Source organism: Rhinolophus sinicus, linkage group LG05, assembly GCF_036562045.2.
Source record: "Rhinolophus sinicus isolate RSC01 linkage group LG05, ASM3656204v1, whole genome shotgun sequence".
Classification (NCBI taxonomy): Eukaryota; Metazoa; Chordata; class Mammalia; order Chiroptera; family Rhinolophidae; genus Rhinolophus; species Rhinolophus sinicus.
The window spans coordinates 16,784,324-16,804,003 of NC_133755.1; the positions used below are offsets into that span (position 1 = coordinate 16,784,324).

The 19,680-nt window shown below is 47.6% G+C and overlaps 1 protein-coding gene across 1 annotated transcript in view; it reads right to left on the reverse strand.

Moving 5' to 3' along the window:
• Nucleotides 1-313: 313 nt before the first annotated feature.
• The window catches only part of KIF3C (kinesin family member 3C), a 34,078-nt gene continuing 14,711 nt past the window's right edge, over nt 314-19,680 (reverse strand). Inside the window, exons 3-9 of the mRNA XM_019712710.2 lie at nt 15,653-15,754; nt 14,875-14,997; nt 13,668-13,786; nt 13,067-13,183; nt 3,306-3,414; nt 2,954-3,126; nt 314-2,748 (exon numbers count right to left, since the gene is read on the reverse strand). Of these exons, the coding sequence (XP_019568269.2) occupies nt 2,655-2,748; nt 2,954-3,126; nt 3,306-3,414; nt 13,067-13,183; nt 13,668-13,786; nt 14,875-14,997; nt 15,653-15,754 (837 nt within the window). The 3' untranslated portion in view covers nt 314-2,654. The remainder of the gene's footprint in view (nt 2,749-2,953; nt 3,127-3,305; nt 3,415-13,066; nt 13,184-13,667; nt 13,787-14,874; nt 14,998-15,652; nt 15,755-19,680) is intronic.

Genomic DNA, 19,680 nt, shown 5'->3' on the forward strand with positions numbered 1-19,680 from the left:
CAAGTGATATTGACAGCTAATCTGCACAGCATCTAGGCAGTTTTGAAATCTGCTAATAGGTCAGAATTAACTGGTAGGGACTGCTACTTAGAGCATGAACAGCTCTGGCACAGACTTCAGATCAGAGCCTGGCACCTTCCTGGGCAGAGGGGTCCCGTTTTATTAAGCAGCCAAGGTGCTGATAACAGCAGCTGGGCTCCAAATGCTGCTGAACCTCTATTGGAAAAACAAGGGAGAGAGAGAAGGGAGAAAATGAAAAAGGGAGTAAAAGTAGGAAGAAATAAAGGGAAGAGAAGACAGGCAACCAACTCTGTAACGATACTCATTCCTTTATTATCGACTGTGTTAATTTGAACAGGGCTGGGGCCTGCAGGCTGCTCGCAGCGCTGAGCTGCAGCGCATTTCAGCTCAACCAAGGGGCCTCATCCTAAGCCAAGGAGACAGAAGGTAATGTTTTATATATATATTTATATATTACATATGTAATCTATGGGCCACTGCATTGTTAACTGTTGTCCTAAATTAAGACCATAGCAACAGACATGGAAATTTGGTCTTAATCAAGGCCCTTACTTTATCAACCAAATTCTGATACAGCAAAAGGAAAAGAAGAGAGAGACAGAGAGACTGAGCTCCAACCACCCCAGTGGCCCTGTTCCCAGCATATCTTACACTGAGTGTAGAGTGTCCCCTGTGGAGTTAAACACACACACAAACACACACACGTACACAAAACTGCAGGCAGGAGCTCCCCCTCCAACCACACCTCGGGCCCAGCCCTCAGACTGGGGGGGCGGGGGGTGGTGGTGAAGTTGGGTAGATTGTGCTGTACGACTGTGAGGGTCAAGTGACTAAACAATGCAGAGTCGATGTGTCCAAGTGGTGAATGGGGGCGACACGTGCTGCTTCACTCACAAACAAGAAAGAGGTCACTGGGAGAGGCTGTTCAGTGCAGGCCCAGAGGTCCCTCTGTGCCCGGGCCACCTGGGGGGTTTCTATACAGAACTCCTGTCCCAGCCACAGCCGGACCTCTGATCTGAGTTTCAAATAATCTCCTGGGCTCTGATGAAAAATGTTATTTCCTTGACGGACAGCAGCAACTGGCAATTGAGTTGCCCAACCATCTAGTCCAGTAATTACAGCAGAAATGACAGCATCATTGATGGAAACCAAACCATAGCTTGGTCCTTAGAGCAGAACTTGATTGTGTAAGAGGGTTCATTTCCTGATGGACAGAGAATAACCAGGTAATCAGCCCTCACCGCCACCGCTCCCACACCAAATTTCAGGCAAATCAAGTCAGTTTTATTCTTTTATCCCAATGACTAAAATCCTCATATTCTAGGAACTGGAGACCTGCACAATTAGGGTATTTTGGAATCCTAAACCACTATTTTTCTCTCATGATTACCTTTTCACCCCTCCACCAAAATACACATTTACAAAGTAAGCCAATGAAAATTCTTCTTCTTTTTGGTAGAAATTTACTTATCACTTGAGATACCTGGAGACATCTTGGGATGTCACAAGGGAAGTGAGGAGTACTTCTGTGCGGACCAATTTGCACAATGCTGAAGAAAGGGTCAGTTTTCAATAAATAGTGCCCAACAAATGTGATTCAGAAACAGGGGTAATAGGCAAAGGGTAGATTGTGCCGAGGTCTCCATCTCTGGTGTTAAAGGAAGGGGCAAGCCACAGATTTATACCTTTGTTTAGCCAGGGAGCGGATGACATCGCTCCCTCCCACTGGGAACTGGGGTCCAGGCAGCTGCAGGGAAAATGATCGAAGCTGGAAGGAGCATCTCAAAAATGGAGAGTTCCTTGATGGTTTGTTGACCAAAGTTACTTCGCAGAGGGAGACAGAAACAAAGGGCCTGGAGGTGGGACTTCAACTGCCCACGTTGTCTCCATTACTATCCCATTTCCTGCAGGTCCTGAGGAGGCAACAACTGGTTGGTTCACAATCCCCACCCAAGGCTTGGGAAGGTGGGCAGGAAGCAGAGTGTGGGAAGCCACGAATTCTTGCCGAAGCAGAAGAGCACGGGCTGTGTCCGTGAGGTCTTTTAAGTCCTTGAAAAGGAGTCCAAGAAGCCTCATGAGTTTGTCTGAGGCCCAGGAAGTGCTGGGAGCACTGGCAGGATGTCTCTTATCCTCAGGGGACACCTAGCATTTTTCTAGTCCTAGAAAGTGCATGGGAGCCGCTTACTGTCAGCGTAGGAGGAGATGGAGATTATGGAGGGAGACAGGTAGAAAAAGTCCTCTCTTATCAGGCACTGGCCACCTTCCCTTCTGGGGACAGCTGACAGGGAGGAGCTTGAGGTCTGAATGGGGCGGGGGTTCTAAAGTCAGCAGGAAAGGAGGCTATGCAGTGACCAGGGCTGGCTCAGGCGAGGGCCTCTCTCCCACACTAACTGAGCTCCACGAATAAATAACATGAATTAAATAAAGGAGGCTAAGAAGAGCAGGCAGAGGCACCGTCTGCCAGATTCTCACCCTCTCTCTCTCTCTCACACACACACACACACATACGTGCGCACACACACACACACACACACACACACACACACACACACACACAGCGGCAGATGAGATGATGGAGGAGGGCTGGCTGCCCCATCCCAGGACGGGCAGATGGGCAGCCTGACCGAAGGTTGTCACTCATGGTCTAGCACAGTCGCAGGGCGCAGAGCAGCAGAGGCCATTGAGGCATGTGTGGTGGAGGGTGGAGGCCGCTGAGGACTCTGGCACCTGTAGAGGGTGGGGGTGGGGACGAAGTGGGTGAAAGGGAAGGTGGGGAAAGCGCAGGAAACAGAAGAGTGAGGATTTTCCCTCCTCCCGTTGCCGCAAGATCTCCTCCCCCGCCCACCCTCCCCTCACACCCTGCACATGCGCCCACGCCGCTTCCCTGCCTCTATCCTAAGTCCACTGGCCACTCTGACGGGGTGGTACTGACCAGGATCTGGACTTTCGGACTTTAGACGTGGAAGGTCTTTCCAGAAAGCTGTCCAACCGCATGAGCCTCTCCATGTGTAGTGCACGGGGATCTTGTTCTTGGTCGTGAGAGAATTCCATCTCGAAAACAGCCGGAGGGGACACATCCAACTCCAAAAACATTATGTTTTCAGCCTGTGGTAAGAGGATCGTGCCAGATGTGAGCAGCTATCACGCCCGAGGGCTACCTCTTGGCACTCAGTACCTATTAGGTGTAGCAAGAGTGATGAGGTGGGAGGAGGCAGCAGAGGCCCTGAATATCAACTCCCTTGGGCTCTCTCTCCCCTCCCCCCTTCTGCTTTGCAGCTTCTTACCCTGTACCTGGGGTGGGACCCCATTGCCATGGCAACCCGAGCATACTGGCTGATAGGTCTCTTGTAGCCCACTGCAGATGTTGGCCGCTTCTTCATTTGGCTGTTATTGCTGTAGGGAAGAGGCTATATTAGAATGTATTTCCTTCAAACACAAAGGGGAAATGATACTATGAGGAATTAAGTATCATTTAGGTAGGCAGGAGGCCATGCAGACTGCAGGTCCTGGAACTTTCTACTCTTTGCTCTAATACAACCTGACAACTAAACTAGCATAACACAAGGAGGCACATATTTCATCACTCTCGTTGCTTCAATTTTTTTTTTTCCCCACAGTAAAAAGGGTTGACTGAGAGCAGGAATGAAAAAAAGGAAATTCAATCTTATTTTAGCTTTCAGATTCATACACTGATTTCATACATACTACACAAAACCACTGATGATTAGTGGTTCTGCTTTTCATTTTCCTTCATAGGAGTTAGCACAACAAAATGACTGAAAGCTCAAGGTTGCAATGGAAAGGTCCCAAAATAGCCAAAACAATCTTGAAAAAGTCCAAAGTTGGAGGACTCACATTTTCCAGTTTGAAAACTGATTACGAAGCTATAGTAATCAAGGCTGTATGGTACCGGCATAAAGATAGACATATAGATCAATGGAATAGAATTGCGAGTCTAGAAATGAACTCTCATATTTACCATAATTGATTTTCTATGAGTACCAAGACCGTTTAATACAGAAGAATAGTCTCTTCAACGAATGGTACCGGAACAGCTGGATAGCCACAGCTGTTGAATGAAGTTGAATGGTTACCTTGCACCGTACATAAAAATTAACTCAAAATGGATCACAGACTTAAACGCAAGAGGTAAAACGGGGCCAGCCTGGTAGCTCAGGTGGTTGGAGCGCCATGCTCCTAACGCCGGTTCAATTCCCACATGGGCCAGTGAGCTGCGTCCTCTACAGCTAAGGTTGTGAACAACATTGTGAACAACAGCTCTCCCTGGCGCTGGGCTGCGGTGAGCTGCCATGGGCTACCATGTATTGCCATGAGCGGGGCCGGTGGCCAGCGTGAGTGGCCGGCAGCCGGCGAGAGCTGCCATGAGCTGCTGTGAGCAGCCAACCGACAACTGGTGACCAACTGCCTGGGGTGCGGGGGGAAGCACAAGGCTCATAATACCAGCATGGGCCAGGGAGCTGTGTCCTACACAACTAGACTGAGAAACGACGGCTTGAACCGAAGTGGGGGAGGTGGGGTTGAGGTGGAAGAAGGGGGGAAAGAAAAAAAAGCTAAAACTATAAAACTCTTAGAATAAAACATAGGAGTAAGTCTTCATGATCTTAGATTATGCATCGGTTTCTTACATATGATATCTAAAGCTCAAGCAACCAAAAGAAAAAAATAAATAGTATTTTGTCAAAGCTGAAAACTTTTGTGCTTCAAAGGACATCATAAAGAAAGTAAAAGACAACCTACAAAATGGCAGAAAAATATTTGCAAGTCATGTATCTGATAAGGGACTTTTATCCAGAGTATATAAATAACTCTTACAAATCAACAATAAAAAAAAAATTGAAAAATGGACAAAGGATGTGAATAGCCGTTTCTTCAAAAATGATATACAAGTGGCCAGTAAGCACATTAAAAGAATGTTCAACATTATTAGTCATTAGAGAAATGAAAATCAAAACTACAATGACGTACTACTTTACTCCCACTAAAATGACCATAATCAAAGAAGACAGACAATAACATATGTTGCTGAGAATATATGTAGACAAATTAGAAGCCTCATACATTGTTGGTGAAATGGAAAAATGGTGCAGCTACTTTGGAAAACAGTTTGGCAGTGCTTCAAAAAGTTAAACACAGAGTTACCATGTAACCCAGTATTTCCTCTACTAGGTATACTCATATATTCAAGAGAATTGAAAACATCTTGCACAGGAATATTCATAGCAGCATTATTCATAACAGCTAAAATGTAGAAATAACCCAAATGCCCATCAACTGATGAATGGATAAACAAAATCTGGCATATCCATAGAGTGGAATATTATTCATCAATAAAAAGGAATGAAGTACTAATACATGCTATGTAATACGGATGACATTTACAAACGTTTTGCTAAGTGGAAGAAGCCAGACACAAAAGACCACATATCGTATGATTCCATTTATATGAAATGTCCATAATAGGCACATTCATAGAGACAGAAAGTATACTGGTGGCTGCCTAGGGCTGGGGGCATTGGGCGAACAGGGAGTGACTGCTAATGGGGACGGGGCTTCCTTTCGGGGTGATGAAAATGTACTGGAATTAGACAGTGGTGATGGTTGTACAGCTCTGTGAATATGTTACACCCACTGAATTATGCACTTTAAAGTGGTGAGTTTTATGACATGTGAGCTATTTCAACACAGCTGTTATGCATGTTTTTATATTTACTTATATATGTGGGATTCATAAACAATATATACGCTTATTTCTAATTTTTTGTACACTTATTTCTATTTTTGTATGCTAATTTTTCAATTGTACGCTTATTTCTAATTTTTTAACTATATGGTGTAAGGACAACAGTTTTTTGTGCTTAACAAACATGTTTTTAGATTTATCCATGCAGCTCTAAAGTTTAAGTATATAGTGAGTATTTTAAGGTTTCAATATAGCAACATATACCTACATACACATTACACATATATATATATATAAATATGTATACATTCTGTTGTTGATGGATATCTAGGTTGATTCCTCCCTGTCCCTTCCCCCCCATTAAACACAGTGCTGTACCTTTAGTACATATTCAACAGTTTCCCTGGGGTATATACCCAGGAATGCAATGGTTGCATGGTAGGGTATGTGCATTTCAAGTCTACTAGATATTGCCAAATTGTTTTTCAAAGTGGTTATACCTATAAGAGAGTTTCCATTGCCCTACTGTATCCTAGCCAACTCATTGTATGTCAGACTTTTTTACTTTCAGCAATTTGATGAGTGTGATGTATTACGTTTATTATTCAAAACAAACAAACAAAGGTAGGAAAGAAAGCAAGAAAGTTATTTCCATTAAAAAAAAATTACACAGGTCTTAGAGTAAGATAGGCCCGGATCTGAATGCTGGCTCCGCCTCCTAAAGCTCTGTGACCTTGGGAAGTGCCTTCGTATCTCTGCACCTCAGCTAGCTCAGCCCTGGACAGGCTGAGATGAGAGCAGACAGACATCGCACAGAGCACAGTACACAGCAAGGGTGTCAGATATGGCCGCTGAGATGATTATTTATTCTCAATGCCACTTGCTAATTTCAAGCAGGGATACAAATGAGCAATGAAAGAAGCCAAAAGGCAGACAGAAGACAGAAGAGGAGATGAAAGAGGCCGAGTAATTCAGATAGGACGTTCTGTCCTTGAACAGCAGAACAAGCCGTGCAGGAGCCAACAGAACAGTGCCTGCGTTCTGCAGCAGGGAGAAATAAGAATGTTCATGTGGTTCATTTTATCAAGGGTAACAAAGAGTGCTGGACCCCACTCGGGGTCCCTGCTGACTCCTCTTTATAGATGAAAGGAAGAAAAGACGACACTGTAGAAAGAAGCTCTAGCTCAATAGCCCTGCAGCCCGTGGGGCCTCAGAGGCCGTGCTTGTAGAGAGAGCGCGGTCAGTGACACCTGAGGGGAGGAGTGGGAAAAGCAGAACAAAACTTCTTATTTGGAAGGTGCGCCTACACATCCCATTTGAACTTTACAATGACCTCCTGAGGTATAAACAGGGCAGACACCATGGTGTCCAAGGTCAGACAATTAGGAAGAGACTAGGAGCAGAACCTTCCCAGATACTCTTTAGATGCTGCTGTCCTGTCTCTCAGGAGTACACACGGAGCGTCTGGGGCTGAAACATGCCTTGACGGCTGCAGGTTCTGGGAACAGGACAGCAGGACAGGGCTGGCCAGGCGAGCAGAGCAGTGGATCAGTGTGAATTGGCAGCCTGACCCGATAAAGATGCCAGGGCTATTCTGGGTGGCATGCGGGAAGAGGGGGCTGGGTGAAGGGGAGCCTGGAATTGGGACACCAAACTCTCCATCTACTCCCTCTTCTGCCCCGGGCCTACTTTCCACGATTGATCCCTCTGTAGTAAGCCGCTTGTGGCCAACAGCCCAGAGCGGAGGCTGGCTCTGCATACATGCACCCCTCCCAACAGAGACCTGCACCAACAGTCGGCATGTGCTTCGCAGACCCTAAGAGTTCTCTTAGGACTCCCCCTCCAAATGGCTACCATCACAGTATTTTTCCCCCCTTAATATTAGAAAGTCACCTCTTGGCTCCATCGCAGGGGCTGACCCGATTCTCATGACCAGACTGGCTCTGTCTGATCGATCACCCCCTTTCCTCTCCTGTTCTGAAAACAGGCATCGAGCGGCAAAGGGTGTGTTTTCCTCCCCGGTCTTTCACAGGTATCTACCACAGCAAACCTGACTTTTCTCCAGGATCTGGTCCCTCCGTCCCTGCAGGTCAGCCGTTCACTTTACAGCAGCATTTACTTGCACGTTGGAACTCACTCTCCACGTCCCTGCTCACTGCCCCAGCACCCAGCCTGGAAAGGCTGCCGCATCTCCCTGCTTCAGCTTCTTCACTGCCCACAGGTCCTGAGAAGAAGTCTAGGGATGCAACCCAGAGCTGAGAACGTTCTCGCTGAGGTCAACTCTGCCTCTGTAACAAAACCAGTTTAACTTCCTATCCTGATTCTATTTAGAGCAAGGAATGCTTTCTCTTTAAACTTGGAGGTAGCCTAAATAAAAAATGAAGAGGTGAAACAAAAACAACAAACCAGGGGGGGACCAGTGAGCTCAGTTGGTTCGAGTGGTGCTGCTAATAACACCAAGGTTGCCAGTTCAATCCCCATGTGGGCCAATATGAGCTGTGCCCTCCTTAAAAACAACAATGACAACAACAAAAAACAACAACAAACCAAACTGCCCTTCTATGGCACTTCTAAAGGACGAAGACAGACTGGTTTCTCTGGCATCCCCGTGTTTGTGATATTGACTTATCAGTATGACTGTAACCACGGATCGATCATCTTCTCTGTGCCAGGTACTGGCCTGGAGTCTCACATACATTATCTCACTCCAACCTCAACAATCCCCCAAGGTACATCTATTATCCCAACTTTACAGGTGAAGAAACTTGAGTTCAGAGAGGTTTAAAAAAAACCTTTCAAGGCTACAAGTAAGTGGCAGAGCAGGGACTAGAATTCAGAATGTTCTAAATCCAAAGTCCAGTCTCTTTCTACGGCACCATGATGCCTGTGAAAAGAATCTAGGGCGGCGGTTTGCAAGGCCAAAGGGCGAAAGTTACAAATAGAATTTTGTGAATTGTAAACCATGGGGTACAGACGTTGCCAAATATCCAACCCTTAGAGGATAGTTTCATATCAACACAATGAAAAATAAAGTCTACTATAAGAAATTAAAAATAAAAGGCCATACTTGTAAAATAGTTATTGCTAGAGCTGGTTGCAAAAATGTTTTTTCAAAGTAATGTTATGACAAAATTGTTTGTGATTAAGGAAGTCACCTCCCCTGAAGTTCTTGTGTATCAACTAGTGGCCACATAGAGATAGTGGAGAAAAAACAAAAAAAAGGGGTAGACTTCCAAAATAAGTTGATAAGGGCATGTTTCAAGAGTTGCCTGACAATAACCCGTTGTTTTAGAGCAGGGGTGTCCCAACTGCGGCCCGCGGGCCAACTGTGGCCCATGATCCATTGTTAATTGGCCCACAGCAAATTCCAAAAATATATTTAGTTTACTTAAATAAACCCGGTGAGGCAATACGTACTTCACCTTGAGTGAGTGGCCCGGCTGTTTGTGTATTTTACCACATATGGCCCTTGGTAAAAAACGTTGAAAAAAGTTTGGACACCCCTGTTTTAGAGAGAGGTGGGGGAAGAGTGCGTGGTGTAGATGCTTGTTGCTAGAGTAGGAGCAGGAATAATGTTTTCCCAACAAAAGCTTTCTAAAGGGACAGCATGACGTTAGGTAAATTGCCAACAATGCTTTCATCCTCTCCCTTTGAGCAGCCTTCAGTATATTCTCACTCCCAAAAGACCACAGGCCAAAGCAAAGCAAAATATCCTACACTTGAATTGAGCAAAAATGAGACAGTGCCCCGATTGGTTAAATATGCTTTGGGAAGAAAAAGAGATTTTCAGCCCTGATGAAGTTATGTTACAAATAGTGGGACCCAATGCTGAGGGAAGCACCGTCCTTCCCAGGGAGGCAGTTTTATCCACACAGCCCAGAGGCCATAGCTCCCTGAAATGGGGGAAGTTTCGTTCAAGGACCTCCCAGACTCAGTCTTCCCTTGAGAAATGAGGGGCGTGGGGCAGATGACCTGAGATCACGGCCTGCGGCTCCAGCACCCCGATGCTAGCCTCCAGCTCTCTGTGCTGAGTCAGAATCACAAAGGGGGTTCTAATTATGAGGGAATTGTTTTTAACTTCATTTTAACCACCAACTTGCTGAGTAAGAGAAGGGGCGGGAGATTAAAAATGTTTGTTTCATATAAAAACTTCCTAGATCTATTTTTACTTTTCTTTTGCATTTTTTGGTGATTTTTAAGAGTTCTGAGATAAATATTATTTACTGCAGTTATCAGACATAGCAAAAGGGACAGTGACTACACAAATTTATAGTAGTAATTCAGAATCGCACGTAGCTGATTACTTGGTATTTATTAATGCCTCTGAAATAATTGATTTATTGGAGGTTTTTCTTTGAGAAATCTATAATAACTTTGTATCATTTGTATTTAAGTGCAGTAGAGAACACTGATATTTCATAATTGCCTTAATACCTTTTACCTTTACTTAGATGTACTTTGTTACTTTCTGTACAAAATACATACTCTGTATGTATTCTGCATAAAATAGCACCGTTAAGTTGTGAATATACTTAACCATCATTTTGAAAAAACTTGTACATATGCAGAGGGTGCCAAAAAAAAGTATACACATTTTAAGAAAGGAAAAAAACTGTATTAAAATTGTGATACTCAATATATACTGATAACAAAAGATGAACACAAGTCATGTATATACATTTTTTTGGCACCCCTGATATTTATATCTTTACATTTTTCATATAAAATGTTTAGGAAACACAGTCCTATTGGGATCCAGCTAGAAGTGCTCCTAACATAAACCCGCAAATGCAGTTTGGGGAGGAATTCTATGCAGATTGAGTTCAACCACGCATGTCTGTCAGGAATGATTCTTCCCAAAGAAGTGTAGCAAACAAAACACTACAGTGTAAACTAAAGCAATAGGCTTTTGAGGAATGATCAGAGTTTTCTGGTTTTCCAATGGCAAAGAAAATATTGAATCTTTCTCTCTTTGTCTTATTTTCCTCCAGCAAGAAGGATGGTAGGGGAATCATAAGAGAGAGGAAAGTGGGGAAAGAGCGTCACAAGCAACTACCTCTATTGTGTTCAGCCCAGAACTATTGCCAGAGGGTTTTAGGAGACACACAAAAGAGCACAAATTCACCTTTAATGCAGAAGGGAGGGAGAAAAGGAACAAACCGAGGAAAAGGTAACAGTTAAACAGTAAACAAAGATACCTATGTATATTTTGGAGGGCTTCTTTTTAAAAGTTATTACTGGTATCTATTCTAAAAATTATTTAAATTATGCTATTTTAAAATAGCTGTTTTAATTTCAAAAATCTGTTAATGGTTTTTCAATGTATGCAAACCATTTTATTATTGCAAAAACAGGAAGTTTGAAAAGGTTATTTAGTTCAATAGTTATTTGAGTTATTTAAAAGGAAGAAAGCAAACTTCAAAAAAAGCAGAAATAAAGAATACACATTTATAATCATTAAGCAGAAAGCTCAGCTTCAGGCAAAGCACCCTCCATGCTTTCAAGTCTGGATTGTGTGCTTGAGGTGGTCAAGTCAAAATTGCAGGGACAATGTTTTGAGAAATGAATAAACTCCTCTGAAGCCTGAAACTACAAAACTCAAATTAAGACCACTCTCAATTCCAGATTAAAGAAGACTAAAGAGGCATGACAAATGCACTGCATTATCTCAGTGGGGGGTTAGGGGGGAGTGCCATAAAGGACATTATTGGGATAACTGGCTAAAATTGAGTACTGCCTATATAATAATGTTGTGTAATATTATAATATAAAATATAATAATATAAAATTTCCTGAATTTGATCATTGTACTGTGGTAATGAAAGAGAATGTCCTCATTCTTGGAAATACAGGTAGAGGGTAAGGATGTCTGCAACTTAATCTCAAATGGTTGGCAGGGTGGGGTATTAATAAAGCAAAAGGAGGCAAAGTATTAATTGGTGAATTTTGGTGAAGGGCATACGGGAATTCTTTGTACTATTCTTGAAATTCTTATTTTTCAAAATAAAAAGTTAAAAAACACGTGCCTTCTCAATCCTCTCTCATCTCATCTCTATCCAATGTAAAGAAATTCCTCCACCTGCAAACTTTCAACTCAGGAACTTTTCTAAGCACAAAATAACCAACCATGCAGAGCAGAAGTCGCATCAGCATCTCCCTCCAGCAGAGGGCGCTGGAGTAGTGGTTTTTCAAGCCTGACTTCCTTGTGGAAAGCCTCACCAGGAAGGGGGGGGAAAGTTAAGTCTTGGTATCCACCTAAGATCCTTTAAATCAGACTCTTTGGAGCCAACTTACAGGTGATGCCAGCTGCGACCAGGGTAGAGAATCTCTGCACTAGATGCTGTTCTACTGTGGGTCCCGACTTAGGTCGGAAGGGTAGATTTTAAATCCAAAGTCTTATACTCATGAAAAGTCTTATACTCATGAACTTGCCACTTACAAACTTGCATAGTGTCACCTTAGGTAGGACCAGCCTTTCAGAAAGTAGCCAGATGAAGTAGGCTTCTGATGCTCCAGTGAGAAGCTGTGGACCTACACAGCGAGCTTCCAGCCCCAGCTTTGGGAAGACTCCTGCCCTACCTTGGCATTAAGATTCCTAGGATAACGGGAGCAAAGAATCTCTGGGGAAGTGCACTGGGATCCGGTCTCCCACACACCTCCGTATACAGATTTCCCATTAAGGGGCAGTGATCTCCTAGCTGGGAGGCAGTCACTCTATTGGGTTTGAGTATCCGGTCTTGTTCTTTGTGGCCACCAGCAGAGGGCGCTGCACACCCAGCCAACGGACCCAAACTGTACCTAAGGGCAAGGATGTGGAAACAGGTGGAAATGCTGAATCACGGAGCTGAGTGAGGCTATAAAGACTGGGTCACACCTCTGTCACTTCCTGATCTGGTGACTTCTCTGTATTCCCCCCTGGACTATGAGCTTTGACCGTGTCTGATTTCCCTCCTGTCTGCAGAGTCTTGCACAGTGTTCTACACACAGCAAGGCAAATAAACAGTAACTCTTGTTGCTGTTCTTGGCACCAGACAAATGAATATTCACTGGCCAAATGTTAGCATTCACTGGGGTTGCCGAGAGGCGAGATCCTCCTCCTCTCCTCCTTAGGCCCCTCATGGGGGATTCTCTGCGTCCCAGGCCAAGGAGAACACCCCTTTTCTCAGAACATCCTTCCTTCACGGAGATCCCTCCATTCGGTCCTGAGAAATCCATCTTCCAGCGGTATCCTCCCCACCCTTCCCCAATCCATAAACAAACCTGTCTCCCCAAACGCCCCTGGCCACGCCCAACCTGGGTGGGCTTGCAAGGCCCTGGGCCCAGAGGACGGGGTGAGAGACTCACAGTCCGGCCGGCACGAGTGGCTGGAACTTCCACTGCTCCTCCTCACAGTCCAGGAAAAGCCGGTTCATGATCTTGTTCTTCTCCTCAGGGGGGATGAAGTTCTCGATGATTAGGTACCTGCGAACAGGAATGAGGTAGACATGGGGAACTGGGGAGTCAGAGACCACACAGGTATATGAGGGCTTAAGAATCAGAAGCAACAGATTATACAAAGAGGCAGAGAGAACAGAGGTGAAGAAACCAAAAGTTAGGGGAGGGGATCCCTATAGAAATAATAGACCTTGAAAATCACTGCTAAGGCAAAGAGTTTGGGTTTTGGGCTGTAGGGGTTCCTTCTGGCCAGCACCCAGCATGCACTTGGAGGGGGCGGTTTCATCAAATGCAGGCTGAGGAGGGAAAGAGAAGGAAACAGGAGGTAGAAGAAACTCCAGAACAGGGGCCTCTCCTCATCCCTCAGATACGTTCTATTCCTAAGACTCATGGACTTGTGGGTGAGTTGACAGTTGGCATGAGGCCTTCAGGAAGGAGCAGAGCCTGTCAGGGAGAGGCCTGGGGACAGAGGGATGGCTGTGAGGACCAGGAATGGGAGGAGGGGGCCTACTTGAGCTTGAGTTCCCGGGTCTGCTCATTCTGAGCCTCCTCCAGGTCCTGTCGCACACGGATGTACTCGTCATGCTGGTCTTGGATCTCCGCCTTCACCGCCTGCAGCTTGGCGTAGAGCTGGGGGGGGGAACGGGTGCAGCTCAGAGGATGCACAGCAAGGCCAGAAGGCCCTGGCACCCAGCTTGGGCCCCGAAGGCCGCAGGCTCAGGGGACACCAGCTCAGAACAGGACGAGGCCAGGTCTGGTCTGAAGCTCCCTTCTGCTGCCCCACCATGAATAGGGACAGGATACTCCGCCTACACTGTGGCCTGTCACCTGTCTCTTTCAGCTGCTGTCAGCATCGTGGAACATTCAAACTGGAAGGGACCCTTTTGGTCCAACACCCTCTTTTTATAGATGAAGAAACTCAGGCATTGGCTTGCTCAAGGTCACAGAACTAGTTAACAGAAGAGCCAGAAGCAGGACCCAAGCACAGAACTGCTGGTCCAGGGCTCAGGGAAAACAGGGGGCCTAAGACAGTTTGAAAGGTACCCACCCCACTCCTATGGTACCTCTCCAGGGGCTCTCAGAAGTCTGTGTGTGGAAGGCAGCTCTGATTGTGCTGTCCCACTGCTAACCCACTGAGAGCTGTGTGCCTGGAAACTGCCATTATGGCTGAGCTTCTGCCTGGCCTGCTCTGGGGGGGCCACATCAGCAACCCTAAGAGTTCTTCAGGATCTTCCCGGAATCCAGGCTGGAACTTGCTGCTTCTTGCCCTTGACCCTCATCTCATGTACACGTTTCCCTGGCCATGGACTTTGCGGGGTCCCGGTGGCCAGATATTCTCATCCCTTCATATGTCCTCAAGGGCCCTGTGTTCCCTCCCTGGAGCTCCCCCAGGCTCAGGCTCTGTCACCACTCCCCTGGCCCTGCTCTAGCTTCAGCTATCCAAACTGTGACCCTCTGGTGACAAGTTGCCCAGGACCATGGGACAACCTTGGAGACTGAAGTGGCGGTGTTTCCAGCCTGTCAGGCCCTGCCTGGCCCAGGAGAAAAGGCTCTATTCCACCCCAACGCCAGACCCTTGCTTTCCCTGCTCCTCACCCCAGCAGCCCCAGCAAAGTGGGGAAGAGGCCCTAACGTGCACAGCCCTTGGCAGGTGCCTGCCTCGGGCAGAGGCTGCCGGCGCTCGTGCACCTTGACCCCGTCGTGCCGTGGCGTCTCACCTTCTTGAGTTTCTTGGTTTTGACCTCCACCTCCTGCTGCAGGGACGTGTAGGTGCCCCGGAGCTCCATGGTCTCCTCATCTCTGAGCATCATCTCCTGCTGCATTTCCCGCTCACGGCGTTTCTAGACCAAGGCAGGGCACAGCTCAGAGCAGCAGCACGTACCGGGGAGGGCCAAGGGATCGCGGGGACAGGCTCACTCTGCCTACCCTGGGCCTGGCTTCGCTGTGGCCACAGCTGCCAGGAGGAAGAAGGAGTGTCCCATGGCCTACATGCGCTGCTCCCACCCCATCCTCAGTGGAGCATCTCTGAACCTTTGCCAGGCACTGCACATGTGGACAGAGACCCAGGTGCATTCCAGAGGCGTCAACACATGTACAGATAGACGTCCCTCACACTGGCTTCCCTGCTGCCCCACCCTCTCCCCATGTATATTACAGTTGACTGGTCAGACCAACCAATTGTGGTTCTTGATGACTTAGAACATAGTCGTACAGTTGGCAAAGAACTCGCACCCTTGTGGAAGGCCCCGGAGTTAGAACGAGGTGCCCTGTGGAAGCTGACATCGTGGAGAGCCACCTTTTTCTCTCGCCCACTGGCTAGCAGTACCCCTGCAGAGGCAGGCCCTGGGCTGGGGGACCCATGGGATCCAGGGCGGCGTGTGTTAAGTTCTCAGCACTGGTACATGGATCCTGAGTCCACGATGGCTTACGGCCCCGTGCCCCCGAGACGTGATCTCCAGGCCCCGCGCCCCCAGGGACCCGAAGCCCCAGGCCTACCTGCTCGGCAATCTCCTGCCTCTTCAGCTCCAACATCTTTTGTTGCTCGTTGGTGTGATCCATGATGTTTCTGCCCCCAATGAGCAGCTTGCTCTCCATGGCCTGGGGACACAGAGGGCTTTAGACACAGGCTTTTCAGAGGGACCCCCAAAGGGAGAGGTTTTCCCTGCTCTCTGTGATCCTTCTAGGAAGAGACACGACATGTGTCCCACATGTGACCTTGCGGCCCCCAACAAGAGGGAGTTTCTTCTTCCAGCCTCTTGGGCCCCAGCGTATCTCCCATTGTTGGCAGGACCATCAAGAGAGGGAGCCCCTCGGGGGATGTGGGGCACCTGATCTGTTTGCTTTGAATCCAGATGGAAGACGGTTCACCATGCCTGGTGGGGCGGGGGCATAGGTGGCCACCTAACCCTGGCAGTGAGCACCCAGCTAGAGTTCAGGGAGTGGGAGGCAGAAGATACAGTCCCGGGGCAGCCCAGCCTTTAGCTAATGGCTCCTGCCTCAGGAAGAGGGCTCTCCACACAGGCAACAGAAAAAGTCTAAAAGCCTAAGGTGCGAGACTCTACAACACTAGGGGCATATGGGGCCCCAGAAGCACATGAGCTTTGGATACGGCCAGGAAAAGACCTGCTTTCTACCCACTAACTACAAACCCCAGCGAAGTCACCCCCTCCGTCTGACATCTATAATATGGCGACCGCCTATGATCTAGGATGTCTAGCAAACCTTTGCCGCACACTGTCTGCTGGGGGCTGAACCAAGCCCTTCACAGACATTATCTCCATCCTCACCCTAAGAGAGAGGTGCTATGACTTTCCCCAGTCAACATACGAAGAAATTGAGCGTAGCTAGCCTGAGGTCACGTCGCTACCCCTAGTCTTATACTTGAGCCCTTAACGCTGTGTGAAAGCGCCTCGCCGAGTGCTTGGCACAGACATTCCGTAGGTACCTGTTGAATCTGAGGCTTAAAGGATGACAGGTTTGTATAAGCTGTGTACACTGTGACCATATAAAATGCATTGTCACTATTGTTATTCAGAGGGTGCTGCCCCAGGGCACCCCAGCTGTCCTCTGATTTCATTCCAGGCCTCCTGGAAGGTGGAAATCACCTTGAACCACCAGAAGAAATTGGCTGCCAACCCACTGGAATTTTTCCCAGTGGCACCAGCTGACTTGCTGTAGGGTTCTCAAAGCAGCGGGGTGCTGTCAGAAGGGGAGAGATGGGGCCCCTGTGAGAGCCCCATCACTGAGGACAGAGCAGGACAGGGGTTAAGGGTTGTTTTGGGAGGTCGGAGGTTGGACTATGTGAAGTTGCCAGAGGATACTGAGCCAAGCTGGGCCAATCAGAGCAGCACCACGCAGCCTGAGGCCAAGGAGAGAGCTGCTGCAGAGAACAGCGCCCTCCAGTGGCTGCTTGTCCTCACTGCCACACCACAGCCCCCTGCTGCTCTTGTACCTGCCCCAGGCCTTGCTCCAGGTTAATCAATCTCTCACCATCCACCCCACCATACATCACAGACCTGAACTCATCCTAGACTCTTCCTTCTCACTCACGGTGGCCACTTGCACCACCCTTTGAGTGAGCGACTCCTTAAATTTTGTGCCTTAGGCACCTTACCTACCTCACTCTAGTACCTGCCCTGCGTTTCACACACTCCCGACATCTGGCCAGTTGTTAAATACCATCAAGTCTGCCTCTGGGTATGGCTCGCACCATTCCCTCCTTTTCGTCCTACAATTCCTGCTGACTTCACTGCGATCCTCATGACTCACCTGGATCCCTGCCATGAGCCCCCCACTGCCTCAGTTTCCCCTTCCATCCATCTCCACATGACACCCAGGGGATCCACCAAAAACACAATTCAGAGCGTGCCTCTCCTCTGCTGCAAACTATTTCATGGGCCTCCGCTTCTTGCAGGATAAACCCCAAAGTCTGTGGCAGTTGCAGGCCAGTGGGCTGGCCTAGCCTCCCAATGCCCTCACACTGCTTACTCCGCCCTCACACCATTTGCTCGGCACCCAGCCCCGCCAAGGGAAGCCCAGCTCCCCGAATGCACTGTGCCTCTTCACAACACTGGGCTTCTCTTCCCACCCCACGTCCACCTGGAAAACCGCGGCTTCTTCTGCAAGACGCAGCGTGAGCATCTTGAGACGTTTTCTCTGATTCCCTCTGATCTGTACATTTCGTCCTTTGGGCCTCCTCAATAATCAGGACGCATTGCTGGTATTATACCATAACATCCCATCATTGCTTTACATCCTGTCTCCCCTGTGAGTCCCTTCAGGGCAGGAATCATGTCTTCCTCAGATCTCAATGTCCTAGGGCTTAGCACAGTGCTGGGCACACAGTAAGTGCTTAATCAGTGGTTGAGCAAACGAAAGGAATCCTTGGGGTAGCCCCAGAGGGGGGTTCCAGATCCCTTCTCTGGGCTCCAGAACAGAGCTGCCTCTTTAGCCCCGCTTCTCCTTCAATTGACCAACCCACACTCATTGTTGCGGGGCCAAAGGACAGAGCAATGGGGTCTGAGCATCTGGGGAGGGTCAGGAGGGATGGGCTGGCTGCGAAGAGGGACAGGAAGGCAGCAGCTCCCTCTTGTACACGAGGACGCTGCCCACTGCTGTGGGCCATGATGACCCATCCCTCTAATTACCAGGGAATGGAGTATCGGGGGACCTGGTGTCTGGCCTGGTCTCCCATTCTGGGACACACTTGTCCACTCCAGTCTTGAGTCCGTGCACTTCCATTGGCATGTCATGCAACTCTAGTGTTTGCTGTCTAATAAAAAGACACTAGTGCTCAAACTTGGTTGCATATGAGAGTCACTGGGGAGTTTTTAAAACTCCCAGCGCGACGCCACATCGCATTATCTTGGTCCTCTCCACGCATGGCTGTGAGAACTCCAGGCTAGCTGCTCTCGAGATGACTCAGTTAAGGAAGGCACAGGCAACGGTAGATGCCCTGTTTTTTCCTGCCTGATTTAAAGACTGGGACTAGGGTGGAGTGAGAAACACAGGACAAGGAACCAAGAGGGAAAAAACCCATTATTTTCTTTGCACCTGCTACATGCTGGGCGTTTCACATTTATTCCTTCTAATAACCCTGTAAGTAGTGGGTCTCAAACTTCAATGTACATTAGAATCACCTGGGAAGCTTTCAAAAGGCCCAGTGCCCAGGCTACACCTCACTGCCAGTTAAATTGGAATGGGGGAGAGGGAGTAGGTGGTGAGATCCAGGCACCAGTGGTTTTGAAAGGGTCCCAGGTGATTTCAGTGTGCGGTCAAATTTGACAATCACTGCTTTTTGAGGTCTCCAGAATCAGCATTACCTAGGAGCTTGTTAAAAACGCAGAATCAGGCCCTAGTGAATCAGACTCTGCATTGTAACGAGATCCCAGGTGACTTTAAGGGGCATATTATTAGCACCATCATTTTTCCAAAAGCTTAGAGAGGTTAAGTAATCCATCCAAGGTCACATCGTGGCCATTAAATATAAATGGAGAATCCAGACCCTGGTTGGCCTGGCTCCAAAGTGCACCCTCTTTCTATTGCAGACATTGTATTAAGTGCTTTAGGAAGCAGAACCTGCTACAAGAAAAGCAACATGTTTCCAGCAAGAGGAAATCATGTCTGACTAATCTCCAACGTTATTACAGTGGGGGAAGCCAGAGGCCAGAACTTTAGAGGTTAAAATGCTCCTGGCAAGGTTCTACATCAGAGGTTATTCAAAGTTACATGGTGGGGATAGGCGGTGGGCTAAGGAGATGGAGGGAGGGAAGTACTTTCTCCTAAGAGAAAGGTGGATTAGGAAAAGGAAACAAATAAACAGGCATCCCTCTAGATAGAAAAATGTTCACATGTTAACTTTTGGGACTGATCTCTGTTAGAAAGCATGTAGCTTCACAGAGGCTCCCAAATCCTTCCAGGTGAGAATTTATAGGTTGTGTGAGCCAACAAAAAATGTTAGATGAGCTTCAATTACATTTTACATTTGGGGAAAAAGTATTCCTAGATGTACTGTGGGGACAGAG